The 16,019-nt window shown below is 45.5% G+C and overlaps 1 protein-coding gene across 2 annotated transcripts in view; it reads left to right on the top strand.

Moving 5' to 3' along the window:
• Window positions 1-16,019, top strand: part of STRIP2 (striatin interacting protein 2) — a 166,013-nt gene that overhangs the window by 47,649 nt on the left and 102,345 nt on the right. For both annotated transcript variants that reach the window (XM_069765403.1, XM_069765404.1), the window contains exon 6: window positions 11,124-11,192. In XM_069765403.1, the coding sequence (XP_069621504.1) occupies window positions 11,124-11,192 (69 nt within the window). The remainder of the gene's footprint in view (window positions 1-11,123; window positions 11,193-16,019) is intronic.

The raw sequence follows: 16,019 nt of genomic DNA, 5'->3' as shown, positions 1-16,019 counted from the left end.
TTCAGTAAACACCGTAAGAAGAAAAAAAAAAGAGGCAAAAAACGCTTTATTATCATGCCGCCGAACAAAAAGTGGAATAACACGCGATCAAAAAGACAGATATAAATAATCATGGTACCACTGAAAGCGTCATCTTGTCCCGCAAAAAACGAGCTGCCATAAAGCATCATCAGCAAAAAAATAAAGTTATAGTCCTCAGAATAAAGCGATGCAAAAATAATTACTTTTTCTATAAAATAGTTTTTATCGTATAATAGCGCCAAAACATAAAAAAAGATATAAATGAGATATCTCTGTAATCGTACTGACCCGAAGAATAAAACTGCTTTATCAATTTTACCAAACGCGGAACGGTATAAACGCCTCCCCATAAAGAAATTCATGAATAGCTGGTTTTTGGTCATTCTGCCTCACAAAAATCGTAATAAAAAGCGATCAAAAAAAGTCACGTGCCCGAAAATGTTACCAATAAAAACGTCAACTCGTCCCGCAAAAAACAAGACCTCACATGACTCTGTGGACCAAAATATGGAAAAATTATAGCTCTCAAAATGTGGTAATGCAAAAAATATTTTTTGCAATAAAAAGCGTCTTTTAGTGTGTGACGGCTGCCAATCATAAAAGTCCGCTAAACCCGCTATAAAAGTAAATCAAACCCCCCTTCATCACCCCCTTAGTTAGGGAAAAATTAAAAAATTAAAAAAATGTATTTATTTCCATTTTCCCATTAGGGCTAGGGTTAGGGTTGGGGCTAGGGTTAAGGCTACAGTTAGGGTTGGGGCTAAAGTTAGGGTTAGGGTTTGGATTACATTTACGGTTGGGAATAGGGTTGGGATTAGGGTTACGGGTGTGCCTGGGTTAGAGGTGTGGTTAGGGTTACCGTTGGGATTAGGGTTAGGGGTGTGTTTGGATTAGAGTTTCAGTTTTAATTGGGGGGTTTCCACTGATTAGGCACATCAGGGGCTCTCCAAACGCGACATGGCGTCCGATCTCAATTCCAGCCAATTCTGCGTTGAAAAAGTAAAACAGTGCTCCTTCCCTTCCGAGCTGTCCCGTGTGCCCAAACGGGTTTACCCCAACATATGGGGTATCGGCGTACTCAGGACAAATTGGACAACAACTTTTGGGGTCCAATTTCTCCTGTTACCCTTGGGAAAATACGAAACTGGGGGCTAAAAAATAATTTTTGTGGGGGGAAAAAAAGATTTTTTTTTTTTTTCACGGCTCTGCGTTATAAACTGTAGTGAAACACTTGGGGGTTCAAAGTTCTCACAACATATCTAGATAAGTTCCTTGTGGGGTCTAATTTCCAATATGGGGTCACTTGTGGGGGGTTTCTACTGTTTAGGTACTTTAGGGCTCTGCAAACGCAATGTGACGCCTGCAGACCAATCCATCTAAGTCTGCATTCTAAATGGTGCTCCTTCCCTTCTGAGCCCTCCCATGCGCCCAAACGGTGGTTCCCCCCCCCACATATGGGGTATCGGCGTACTCAGGACAAATTGTACAACAACTTTTGGGGTCCAATTTCTTCTCTTACCCTTGGGAAAATAAAAATTGGGGGCGAAAAGATAATTTTTGTGAAAAAAAATAAATGATTTTTTATTTTTACGGTTCTGCATTATAAAGTTCTGTGAAGCACTTGGTGGGTCAAAGTGCTCAGGCTGCCACTAGAAATTTCGGGGCCCCATACTGGCAAAATTTTCGGGGCCCCCTTGAGACTCCGCCCAGGCTCCACCCCAGCCCCGCCTCCACCCCTCGAACTGTCCACAGTGTTATGGCTGGCAATCAGGCAACACAGCGTGCAGTAATCAGCGCACATACAGAGATCTGACAATAACCAAAAACAATAGGACGAGCTCTGAGACGTGGAATCTCTGTAGACTGCAGTACCTGAACTATCCTCACACAACTGTAAGCAGCAGTGGATTGCGCCTGTCACTACCTATGCAACTCGGCACTGCCTGAGGAGCTGACTAGCCTGAAGATAGAAATACAAGCCTGACTTACCTCAGAGAAATACCCCAAAGGAATAGGCAGCCCCCCACATATAATGACTGTTAGCAAGATGAAAAGACAAACGTAGGAATGAAATAGATTCAGCAAAGTGAGGCCCGATATTCTAGACAGAGCGAGGATAGCAAAGAGAACTATGCAGTCTACAAAAAACCCTAAAACGAAAACCACGCAAAGGGGCAAAAAGACCCACCGTGCCGAACTAACAGCACGGCGGTGCACCCCTTTGCTTCTCAGAGCTTCCAGCAAAAGATAATAACAAGCTGGACAGAAAAAACAGAAAACAAACTAGAAGCACTTATCTAGCAGAGCAGCAGGCCCAAGGAAAGATGCAGTAGCTCAGATCCAACACTGGAACATTGACAAGGAGCAAGGAAGACAGACTCAGGTGGAGCTAAATAGCAAGGCAGCCAACGAGCTCACCAAAACACCTGAGGGAGGAAGCCCAGAGACTGCAATACCACTTGTGACCACAGAAGTGAACTCAGCCACAGAATTCACAACAGTACCCCCCCCTTGAGGAGGGGTCACCGAACCCTCACCAGAACCCCCAGGCCGACCAGGATGAGCCACATAAAAGGCACGAACAAGATCTGGGGCATGGACATCAGAGGCAAAAACCCAGGAATTATCTTCCTGAGCATAACCCTTCCATTTGACCAGATACTGGAGTTTCCGTCTAGAGACACGAGAATCCAAAATCTTCTCCACAATATACTCCAATTCCCCCTCCACCAAAACAGGGGCAGGAGGCTCCACAGATGGAACCATAGGTGCCACGTATCTCCTCAACAACGACCTATGGAATACATTATGTATGGAAAAGGAGTCTGGGAGGGTCAGACGAAAAGACACCGGATTGAGAATCTCAGAAATCCTATACGGACCAATAAAACGAGGTTTAAATTTAGGAGAGGAAACCTTCATAGGTATATGACGAGAAGATAACCAAACCAGATCCCCAACACGAAGTCGGGGTCCCACACGGCGTCTGCGATTAGCGAAAAGCTGAGCCTTCTCCTGGGACAAGGTCAAATTGTCCACTACCTGAGTCCAGATCTGCTGCAACCTGTCCACCACATAATCCACACCAGGACAGTCCGAAGACTCAACCTGTCCTGAAGAGAAACGAGGATGGAACCCAGAATTGCAGAAAAATGGAGAGACCAAGGTAGCCGAGCTGGCCCGATTATTAAGGGCGAACTCAGCCAACGGCAAAAATGACACCCAATCATCCTGGTCAGCGGAAACAAAACATCTCAGATATGTTTCCAAGGTCTGATTGGTTCGTTCGGTCTGGCCATTAGTCTGAGGATGGAAGGCCGAGGAAAAAGATAGGTCAATGCCCATCCTACCACAAAAGGCTCGCCAGAACCTCGAGACAAACTGGGAACCTCTGTCAGAAACAATATTCTCAGGAATGCCATGTAAACGAACCACATGCTGGAAGAACAAAGGCACCAAATCAGAGGAGGAAGGCAATTTAACCAAGGGCACCAGATGGACCATTTTAGAAAAGCGATCACAGACCACCCAAATGACAGACATCTTTTGAGAAACGGGAAGGTCAGAAATGAAATCCATCGAAATATGTGTCCAAGGCCTCTTCGGGACCGGCAAGGGCAAAAGCAACCCACTGGCACGTGAACAGCAGGGCTTAGCCCTAGCACAAATTCCACAGGACTGCACAAAAGCACGCACATCCCGTGACAGAGATGGCCACCAGAAGGATCTAGCAACCAACTCCCTGGTACCAAAGATTCCTGGATGACCGGCCAGCACCGAACAATGAAGTTCAGAGATAACTTTACTAGTCCACCTATCAGGGACGAACAGTTTCTCGGCCGGACAACGATCAGGTTTATTAGCCTGAAATTTCTGCAACACTCTCCGCAAATCAGGGGAGATGGCAGACACAATGACTCCTTCCTTGAGGATACTCGCCGGCTCAGATAACCCCGGAGAGTCGGGCACAAAACTCCTAGACAGAGCATCCGCCTTCACATTTTTAGAGCCCGGAAGGTATGAAATCACAAAATCAAAACGAGCAAAAAATAACGACCAACGGGCCTGTCTAGGATTCAAGCGCTTGGCAGACTCAAGATAAGTAAGGTTCTTATGATCAGTCAAAACCACCACGCGATGCTTAGCACCCTCAAGCCAATGACGCCACTCCTCCAATGCCCACTTCATGGCCAGCAACTCTCGGTTGCCCACATCATAATTACGCTCAGCAGCAGAAAATTTCCTGGAAAAGAAAGCACATGGTTTGAACACTGAGCAACCAGAACCTCTCTGTGACAAAACCGCCCCTGCACCAATCTCAGAAGCATCAACCTCGACCTGGAACGGAAGAGAAACATCAGGTTGACACAACACAGGGGCACAGCAAAAACGACGCTTCAACTCCTGAAAAGCTTCCACGGCAGCAGAAGACCAATTTGCCAAATCAGCACCCTTCTTGGTCAAATCGGTCAATGGTCTGGCAATGCTAGAAAAATTACAGATGAAGCGACGATAAAAATTAGCAAAGCCCAGGAATTTCTGCAAACTTTTTAGAGATGTCGGCTGAGTCCAATCCTGGATGGCCTGAACCTTAACCGGATCCATCTCGATAGTAGAAGGGGAAAAGATGAACCCCAAAAATGAAACTTTCTGCACACCGAAGAGACACTTTGATCCCTTCACGAACAAGGAATTAGCACGCAGTACCTGGAAAACCATTCTGACTTGCTTCACATGAGACTCCCAATCATCTGAGAAGATCAAAATGTCATCCAAGTAAACAATCAAGAATTTATCCAGATACTCACGGAAAATGTCATGCATAAAAGACTGAAAAACAGATGGAGCATTGGCAAGTCCGAACGGCATCACCAGATACTCAAAATGACCCTCGGGCGTATTAAATGCCGTTTTCCATTCATCTCCCTGCCTGATTCTCACCAGATTATACGCACCACGAAGATCAATCTTAGTAAACCAACTAGCCCCCTTAATCCGAGCAAACAAGTCAGAAATCAATGGCAAGGGATACTGAAACTTAACAGTGATCTTATTAAGAAGGCGGTAATCAATACACGGTCTTAGCGAACCATCCTTCTTGGCTACAAAAAAGAACCCTGCTCCCAATGGTGACGACGATGGGCGAATATGTCCCTTCTCCAGGGACTCCTTCACATAACTGCGCATAGCGGTGTGTTCAGGTACGGACAAATTAAATAAACGACCCTTAGGGAATTTACTACCAGGAATCAAATCGATAGCACAATCACAATTCCTATGCAGAGGAAGGGCATCAGACTTGGACTCTTCAAATACATCCTGAAAGTCCGACAAGAACTCTGGGATGTCAGAAGGAATGGATGACGAAATAGACAAAAATGGAACATCACCATGTACTCCCTGACAACCCCAGCTGGTTACCGACATAGAGTTCCAATCCAATACTGGATTATGGGTTTGTAGCCATGGCAACCCCAACACGACCACATCATGCAAATTATGCAGTACCAAAAAGCGAATAACTTCCTGATGTGCAGGAGCCATGCACATGGTCAGCTGGGCCCAGTACTGAGGCTTATTCTTGGCCAGAGGTGTAGCATCAATTCCTCTCAACGGAATAGGACACCGCAAAGGCTCCAAGAAAAATCCACAACGTTTAGCATAATCCAAATCCATCAGATTCAGGGCAGCGCCTGAATCCACAAACGCCATGACAGAATATGATGACAAAGAGCACATTAAGGTAATGGACAAAAGGAATTTGGACTGTACAGTACCAATAACGGCAGAGCTATCGAACCGCCTAGTGCGTTTAGGACAATTAGAAATAGCATGAGTAGAATCACCACAATAGAAACACAGTCTGTTCAGACGTCTGTGTTCGTGCCGTTCTACTTTAGTCATAGTCCTGTCGCACTGCATAGGCTCAGGCTTACTCTCAGACAATACCGCCAGATGGTGCACAGATTTACGCTCGCGCAAGCGACGACCGATCTGAATGGCCAAGGACATAGACTCATTCAAACCAGCAGGCATAGGAAATCCCACCATTACATCCTTAAGAGCTTCAGAGAGACCCTTTCTGAACAAAGCCGCTAGTGCAGATTCATTCCACAGAGTGAGTACTGACCATTTTCTAAATTTCTGACAATATACTTCTACATCATCCTGACCCTGGCATAAAGCCAGCAGATTTTTCTCAGCTTGATCCACTGAATTAGGCTCATCGTAAAGCAATCCCAGCGCCTGGAAAAATGCATCAACATTACTCAATGCAGAATCTCCTGGTGCAAGAGAAAACGCCCAGTCCTGTGGGTCGCCGCGCAAAAAAGAAATAATAATCAAAACCTGTTGAATAGGATTACCAGAAGAATGAGGTTTCAAGGCCAAAAATAGCTTACAATTATTTCTGAAGCTCAGGAACTTAGTTCTGTCACCAAAAAACAAATCAGGAATCGGAATTCTTGGTTCTAGCATCGATTTCTGATCAATAGTATCTTGAATCTTTTGTACATTTACAACGAGATTATCCATTGAGGAGCACAGAGCCTGAATATCCATGTCCACAGCTGTGTCCTGAAGCACTCTAATGTCTAGGGGAAAAAAAAGACTGAAAGACAGAGCTAAGAAAAAAAAATGATGTCAGGATTTCTTTTTTCCCTCTATTGGAAATCATTGAGGGCTCCTTGTACTGTTATGGCTGGCAATCAGGCAACACAGCGTGCAGTAATCAGCGCACATACAGAGATCTGACAATAACCAAAAACAATAGGACGAGCTCTGAGACGTGGAATCTCTGTAGACTGCAGTACCTGAACTATCCTCACACAACTGTAAGCAGCAGTGGATTGCGCCTGTCACTACCTATGCAACTCGGCACTGCCTGAGGAGCTGACTAGCCTGAAGATAGAAATACAAGCCTGACTTACCTCAGAGAAATACCCCAAAGGAATAGGCAGCCCCCCACATATAATGACTGTTAGCAAGATGAAAAGACAAACGTAGGAATGAAATAGATTCAGCAAAGTGAGGCCCGATATTCTAGACAGAGCGAGGATAGCAAAGAGAACTATGCAGTCTACAAAAAACCCTAAAACGAAAACCACGCAAAGGGGCAAAAAGACCCACCGTGCCGAACTAACAGCACGGCGGTGCACCCCTTTGCTTCTCAGAGCTTCCAGCAAAAGATAATAACAAGCTGGACAGAAAAAACAGAAAACAAACTAGAAGCACTTATCTAGCAGAGCAGCAGGCCCAAGGAAAGATGCAGTAGCTCAGATCCAACACTGGAACATTGACAAGGAGCAAGGAAGACAGACTCAGGTGGAGCTAAATAGCAAGGCAGCCAACGAGCTCACCAAAACACCTGAGGGAGGAAGCCCAGAGACTGCAATACCACTTGTGACCACAGAAGTGAACTCAGCCACAGAATTCACAACACCACAGTCCCACCTCTCTCTCTTGGAAAAACTCCACTTCTCACCTATCACACATTAACCGTTCCCATCACCAGATCACACATATAACCTGCAGCTTTTGTTTTGGCCAAAAGATTTTTTTTAAGCCGCCACCATAACACGGTAGACACTTTTGGACGGGCCCTACTCTACTGTAACCTATTAAATATTTGTTAAAATATGCAATACAATTTAGGTATATTTTTATTTATTTTTCAATTTTTTAAATGACCAATAATATCCCATACAAAGAACAAATACCACAGCACTATGACCAGATGACATATTACCACCACAGTGATCGAATATCACATACAAAGAACACATACCGCTACACCATGACCAGACCGCATATTACCACCATATAGTGACTGAATACTACAATTTTGATCAGTAATAAAAAAAAAAAAGCACCATACTATCACCATAAGTGCCATTATACACAGGAGATCTGTACTTAGTATGCAGTGTCTGTGTACAGATAATACAGTGATCACTAGTGAAATTATACACAGGAGCTCTGTATACAGTGTGTAGTGTCAGTGTATAGGTAACACACTGACTCACCAGTGACGTCTCTAGGTGAAGTCCTTCATCTTTCATCCAGCACAGACCGCCATCATTTCATCCAGCCAGGACTCGTTTCTGCAGGAAATAAGTTATCTCGAGCTCTGCTTGTAGAACACATTACTTAATTTTCCCAACTTCTACATTACGCAACATGAAGAAAAAGAGGCGACATAGTGTCACTCTACACAGTAACAGGACCGCCCCCTCAGTTAAAACAGTATCCTCAAAAAATAAAATAAATACATCACTGCAGTAATAATATCCCTAAATTAGTCCCTATTGTAATAATATTCCCCATCCTGGCCAATGTGTGTGTCTCATTCCTGGCGTCAGCCATATGTTCTCCCATCCTGCCCTCATGAGTATCCATTCTGCCCCATATGATCTCCCCATCCTGACCCATTTGTCTCCATCATATCCATCCTGCCCCATATGATCTCCCCATCCTGACCCATTTGTCTCCATCATATCCATCCTGCCCCATGATTCTGCACGATCTGTCTCCAATTCTGCCCCCAGTATCTCCAATCATGCCCCCATGTCTGCAATCCTGCCACTTGTCTCCAATCATGCCTCCTGTGTCTCCATTCTGCCCCATCTGTCTCCAATCCTTCCCCCATCTGTCTCCAGTCATGCCCCCATGTCTTTCATCATACCACGTATCTCCATTCTGCCCCAGCGTGTCCAGCATCTCTGCCCCAGCGTGAACAGCATCTCTGCCCCCCCCTGCGCACTGCGGCCGCTCAAGTCAGCTGCCAGCCTCCGACTGGCTGGCGGGGACTGTTAACTATTGACGTGTGGGCACGGGCCCACACGTCAATAGTGTGCCGCAGCGCCTGCAGGGGGGCCCGGTGAGCAGATGAGACGGGGCCCGATGCGGGCCCCCTCTGCCCACCGGGCCCCATACGCCAGTCATGGCTGTCATGCCCTGATGGCGGCCCTGAAAGTGCTCACCACACCTCTAGATAAGTTCCTTAGGAGGTCTACTTTCCAAAATGGTGTCACTTGTGGGGGGTTTCAATGTTTAGGCACATCAGTGGCTCTCCAAACGCAGCATGGCGTCCCATCTCAATTCCAGTAAATTTTGCATTGAAAAGTCAAATGGCGCTCATTCGCTTCCGAGCTCTGCCATGCACCCAAACAGTGGTTTACCCCCACATGTGGGGTATCTGCGTACTCGGGACAAATGGTACAACAACGTTTGGGGTCCATTTTTCTCCTGTTACCCTTGGTAAAATAAAACAAATTGGAGCTGAAGTAAATTTTTTCTGAAAAAAAGTTAAAATGTTCATTTTTATGTAAACATTCCAAAAATTCCTGTGAAGCACCAGAAGGGTTAATAAACTTCTTGAATGTGGTTTAGAGCACCTTGAGGGGTGCAGTTTTTAGAATGGTGTCACACTTGGGGATTTTCTATCATATAGACCCCTCAAAATGACTTCAAATGAGATGTGGTCCCTAAAAAAAAAAAATGGTGTTGTAAAAATGAGAAATTGCTGGTCAACTTTTAACCCTTATAACTCTCTAACAAAAAAAAAAATTTGGTTCCAAAATTGTGCTGAAGTAAAGTAGACATGTGGGAAATGTTATTTATTAAATATTTTGTGTGACATATCTCTGTGATTTAATTGCATAAAAATTCAAAGTTGGAAAATTGCGAAATTTTCAAAATTTTCGCCAAATTTCCGTTTTTTTCACAAACGCAGGTAATACCAAAGAAATTTTACCACTATCATGAAGTACAATATGTCACGAGAAAACCATGTCAGAATCACCGGGATCCGTTGAAGCGTTCCAGAGTTATAACCTCATAAAGGGACAGTGGTCAGAATTGTAAAAATTGGCCCGGTCCATAACGTGCAAACCACCCTTGGGGGTAAAGGGGTTAAAGCATGCCAAAAGTAAAAAATATAAAACAAAAATATAAAAGTTCAAATCGCCACCCCCTTTCGCCCAATTCAATATAAAAATAGAAATCAAACATGCACATTTGGTATCGTCGCGTTCAGAATCACCCTATCCATAAAAAAAATAAATAAAAAATAAGCGTAGCAAGAAAAAGTCAAAGCGCCAGAATTGTTTTTTGTTTTTTTTTTCTTTTGTTTTTTTTTTTCTGGTCACTGCGACATTGCATTAAAATGCAATAACAGACGATCAAAAGAACATATCAGCACCACAATGGTATCATTAAAAACGCCAGCTCGGCTCACAAAAAATAAGCCCTCACCCAACCCGAGATCACGAAAAATAGAGACGCTACGGGTATCGGAAAATGACGCAATTTTTTTAAATTTTTTTTTGTTTTTATTTAACAAAATTTGGAATTTTTTTCCACCACTTAGATAAAAAAGAACCTAGACATGTTTGGTGTCTATGAACTTGTAATGACCTTGAGAATCATAATGGCAGGTCAGTTTTAGTGAACCTAGTAAAAAAAAAAGCCAACAAAAAACAAGTGTGGGATTCCCCTTTTTTTGCAATTTCACCGCACTTGGAAATTTTTTCTCGTTTTCTAGTACACAACATGGTAAACCCAATGGTGTCGTTCAAAAGTAAAACTCGTCCTGCAAAAAACAATCCCTCACATGGCAATATAGACAGAAAAAATAAAAAAAGTTATGGCTCTGAGAAGGGGAGCAAGAAACAAATGCAAAAATGAAAAAAGCTTCGGGGGTTAAAACAGAACTGCCGTCTTCAGCGGTGGTTGGAAGCCTAGAAAACAAGGAGTAGACAAAGAAATAAATAAAATTACTCTTAGGCAAGTTGAAAAGAGAATTGTTTGTTTTTACAAGGACTTTCTGTCTTTTCCTGTATAAGAATACGGGAACAGCCCTTTATTGAGGCTCATCTGCAGTATTCAGCACCTTGAGAGCTAATGCTGCTATAATATAAATACTCATTTTAGCTATAGCAACTATTGATGTCACTGCTTGTGTAGTCTGCAATTAGAAAACATTGTAATTGGATTTGTCATTATTGGCATTACAGTACTTTTTTTTTTTTTTCCTTTATAGCTTATTTCCATCTGGTTTTCTTACTCTCATTAATACCGTATCATTTTCCTTTTGGTTTCAGGAACAGCCAGGCCTGCAGTAAGGCTTTGAGAAAACCGGCTCTGTCATTAGCGGACAGCACTGAGCTCAGGTACAATATACTCCTTCAGTTACTGGGATTATATCCTGAGACATTACTGTATATCCCAATGGCATGCCATAAGTGTCTGATAGATCAGTGTCCCCTAAAGGAACGAGGGTGCAGGAGAACCCTATCTCGTGAGGCAAGCTATTAAAGTTCACCATGTCGCATAAGTCTTCTATTTAAAGGTAACCTTTACCTGAAGTGCCATAAGTAGGGGGCAAAGACAGGGCACCAGGTTAGGGTGCAAGTTGATGCAGCAGAGTAAGGGCCCTATCAGGTGTGTGGATACCTAGAGAAAAAAGGATGATGCACTGGTAATGTAAATACAATTGCAGCCATCGAGTAGCCACATCGAATAGAGGGGAGAAGCCCTCAAAATAATACTTGTGTGGTGGGCAAGGTAAAAGTGATGGGTTCAGACAGGTGGAGTCAGGAGTAGTCAGCACGGCTAGGGACTCCACCTGTCTGTACCCATCACCATTACCTTGCCCACCACACAAGTATTATTTTGAGGGCTTCTCCCCTCTACTCGATGTGGGTTCTCTCCAGCACCTTCTGTATACTTATGGTCTAGTGATAGCCTTACCAATACATAGCACTTTGGGTCTTTCTATATGACTGCAAAAGTGCTACGTATTGGTAAGGTTATCACTAGACCATAAGTATACAGAAGAGTTCCTGGAGGAACCCACATCCAGTAGAGGGGAGAAGCCCTCAAAATAATACTTGTGTGGTGGGAAAGGTAATGGTGATGGGTACAGACAGGTGGAGTCCCTAGCCATGCTGACTACTCCTGACTCCACCTGTCTGTACCCATCATCTCTACCTTGCCCACTACACAAGTATTATTTATTTTGAGGGCTTTTTCCTTCTACTCTTTGTGGGTTCTCTCCAGCACCTTCTTCTATGCACTTATTGGTAAGGCTTTCACTAGGCCATATGTAGCATTTTGGGTTTTCCTATATGGCTGCCGTTGTATTTACATGCCTGTATACATTGTTTTCTACCTTGATTGTTGTACTCATTTGCTGGTGGCCTTACCTTGTGTTTCCTATTTTACCTTAGATAGGATTCAGGTGTCAGTTTACGCTCCCTGAATTGGGTTCCCTCAGATATACGTTGGTGATTACACCAGTTGATGATTTGTTATTTTAGGGATTGTTGAGTTCTATCATATGGGGAGTCACTTGACTACTAGGGTTGAGCGAATAGCTTTGGATAAGTGCTCATCCAAATCGCTTTAGCGCTTCCCGAATAGCTGCATCGGGAACCTGGATACCTGGAGCGCTCCCGATAATCAGCTGTTCGGCTCCGCAGCTCCATGTGTCATGGCTGTCTGACAGTCACTACACATGTATGGAGATCCTGTGTGTTGGGCTCTCTCAGCCGTGACACATGCAGATACAGCGCCGAACACCTGATTATCGGGAGCGCTCCAGGTATCCGGGTTCCCAATGCAGCTATTCGGATAAGTGCTGTAACCCTTATTCAAAACTATTCGATCAATCCTATTGACTATCTATAAAATATACTATATTTTGATTATCACACCCCTATCAACGGATACAGTGGTGTCCCCCATACAAGGCAATCTGGTTTCTTATAATGTGTTTTATATGTTTTCTCCAATAAAGATTTATTGATTTTTAGTATAATGGCTCTCATCTTTACTCTCTCTTAGCCCGAACATGTTTTTTATATACAGTATTTTGTGAAGTGTCATTAACCTCAGTGTTTGGACATTGTGATAGTTACAAATTCCTATTGAAAAATGCAGTCCAAATACTGATCCTCGCCTTTTTGGTAAGGCAGTAACCCCTTCCTCCCCCTCCCCCCCCAAAGCCATCTCCTTTTTAAAGGCAGAAATTTTTTTCCATCATACATGACGGCACCACGAGAGAGGGGATCCGCCCATCAAGGACAGGAAACCTTCAAGATAAAAGGGGCGGCTCCTCTCTCCACATCAGTTGGTTTCCTGTCCTTGACGGGGAACCCTCAAGATGGAAGACATCTGATGAAGATTGAAGAGGATGCCGGGATCTGGGTCGGGTGGATTTGGGCAGGCGCTGTCTGCTGCACCCGTCACCAGGTACCCGTAGTCGCCTCGGGGCTCAATGTATACCATGCCCCCCCTGAGCGAAGCATGGCCATAGCCCGCGAGGCGAATGCCCGGGTGAAGTTGGAGCCTCGGAGGCCTTCCCTTTTACCAAAAAAAAAAAAATCCACCTGCCAATTGTCCTCGGAGGTCACAAAGGTGCTCCCTCCCTGTTGACTATGGTGGCCATGCAGCCTGTGAGACACATCGGTGCCCAGGCTAGGTAAGGCTCCTTGGAGGTTTTATGCCATCCCTGTTGAGCACTGCAGATGGTCCCCCCAGCCCACCTTCCCCCCTCTCCTTCCCCCCTCTCCTTCCTTCCTGGATCGGTACCTGAGACAAGCGGAGAGGTGTGGAGCGGTATCTGACAGCATGGATCTGGAGGTGAGCGTGGCGTGTCGGACGGAGGGGACACTGCAGAGTTTCCTGCCTGGCCGGCGCCATGATTCCAGGAGGCGGCCGCGCGTGCGCACATCGCTGGGCAGCAGCGCTCGGAATGTTTGTGCAGGGCACTGGGGCAGGAGGACAGGAATCTTCGGCGCGCACCGGAAGTAAGGGCCGGATGCGCGCCTGGAAGGTGAGTGCATGGACGCTGGGGGGCGACAGAGCAGCGCGCACCGGAAGTAAGTGCAGGGTGCGCGCGCAGAACCCAGCGGTGGCACTTGGGTCAGAGGCAGGATCAACCAGGTGAATGATTAAGAGCGCGCCCCGGAAGTGGTGCCAGGGGCACGCTTTGTTTATACAGCAGCATTGCGCTAGCGGTGGCAGATACAGGATCAACCAGGTGTTTGATTGATTACATGCACGGAGGTGGTGCAGGCACGATCAGCCAGGTAGTTAATTGGATTAAATACACCTGGTGCTGAGCAGCCAATAAAGGCAGGATCAACCAGGTGATTCATTAAAAAAAAAAAAGTGAATCTATTTAAACGAGCTAGAAGTGCTGCCCTGTGTCACTAAAACCAGGTCAGGTTGAAGGTGACTACTCTTGTTGTGTGCTGGTGTGTATAATGGAGAGTTTCTCGCCAGAGCATTTGATGCCACAGCAGGAGGTGCAGGAGAGGCGGTCTCGCTCAAGCGAAAAGAGCCAGACCCGCCATGTCAGCAGCAAAAGCCGCTCGGACAGTATACGGACGGATCGGCGTAACAAGGAGGGGTCCCTAGTCTCATTGGGAGACACGGAGAAAACCAGCCAACCTCCGGATCCGGTACCCGTACTTTGAAAACGTCCGAGTGGTGAGTGAACTACGAGTAAGTCCAGCACGCTAATGTCTGTTCTTTTCTCTTCTCTTATCTCCGTCTCTCCCCTCTTTTCTTACATACATTGCGGGGTGGAGTATAGGAGGTCCCCAAAAAGTATAAGGCGAAGACTAAAAATAGAGAATGTCCCTTATGTAAAAAGCCTTTAATGTCATCTTGGGGTAAAAGACTGTGTCAGGACTGTATTAACCAGACTGTGGCGGAGGAAACACCCTCCTTTACGGACAGCCTAAGATCTCTGATTCAGTCCGAAGTCTCTAAGTCCGTAAGAGCATTACAGACACCTGACACAGATGCCAGATCTAGGGACAGATCCAGCCCCTCTATAGCATCCCAAAGGGATTTCTCGGGGTCAGAGCAGGATTCTGATACGGCCCGCTCTTCTGATAGTAGCTCTGAGGAGGAAGACACCTTTCCAGCAGAGGCTACAGATAAACTTATTAAAGCTGTTCGCTGTACCATGGGGCTGGTAGAGGAGAAGGCCAAAATGACAGCCCAAGAACTCATGTTCAGTGGCCTGCAAAAGAAGAAACGGAGATCATTCCCTGTTAACGATCAAATACAAGAACTGATCAAAAGGGAATGGCAAAAGCCAGAAAAAAGGTCCCTGATAACTACCTCCCTAAAAAGAAGGTATCCCTTTGAAGAGGAAGCATCCTCATCTTGGGACAGAGCCCCAAAAATCGATGTGGCGGTCTCAAAAGTGGCCAGGAAATCCTCCCTGCCGTTCGAGGACCTAGGTTCTCTAAAAGAATCTCTGGACAGGAAGGTGGACAGTTCCCTGAAGACAGCTTGGGAAGCCTCAGCGGGAGCACTAAGGCCAGCTATCGCGGCCACTTGTGTCGCCAGATCCCTTAAGATCTGGATAGACAACCTGGAGGAACAGGTGGAGCAAAAAGCTCCCAGGGAAGCTATTCTAGAGTCACTTCCAACTATGAGGGCAGCGGCTATGTTTCTGGCTGAAGCATCAGCAGACTCTGCTAGGCTGGCAGCAAAATCAGCAGCGTTAGCCAACACTGGACGCCGTGCCGTATCGCTTAAATGCTGGCCAGGGGACACTCAGGCCAAAATGAAGCTTTGTTCTTTGCCTTGTGAGGGAAACTTCCTGTTCGGACCGGCATTAGATGAGGTACTGGAGAAGGCCGGCGATAAAAAAGAAGAACTTTCCAAGACAGCCGTTTTAGCCCTTTCGTCGCTCCTTTCGGAGAGGCCAAAGATTCCGAAGACAGCAGTACAGGGACCGAGACAGAAGCAACCTGGACAAGCGACCCAGGGGAGGAAAGGGCTTCTATTTCGGCAAGTCCCCCAGAGACACCAAAAAACCCTCCCAGTGACGGTCCTTCTCAGGTGGGAGGGAGGCTCTCTCACTTCCTTCCAGCCTGGGAGAGGATCTCCTCCAGCATATGGATCCGGCAGATCGTAGGATCAGGCCTAAAACTAAAATTTCACCACTGGCCTCCAAGAAGGTACAGTTAGGG

Source organism: Ranitomeya imitator, chromosome 4 (genome assembly GCF_032444005.1).
Source record: "Ranitomeya imitator isolate aRanImi1 chromosome 4, aRanImi1.pri, whole genome shotgun sequence".
Lineage (NCBI taxonomy): Eukaryota > Metazoa > Chordata > Amphibia > Anura > Dendrobatidae > Ranitomeya > Ranitomeya imitator.
The sequence above is the reverse complement of the archived record's forward strand: the minus strand, read 5'-3'. Positions and strand labels throughout refer to the sequence as shown.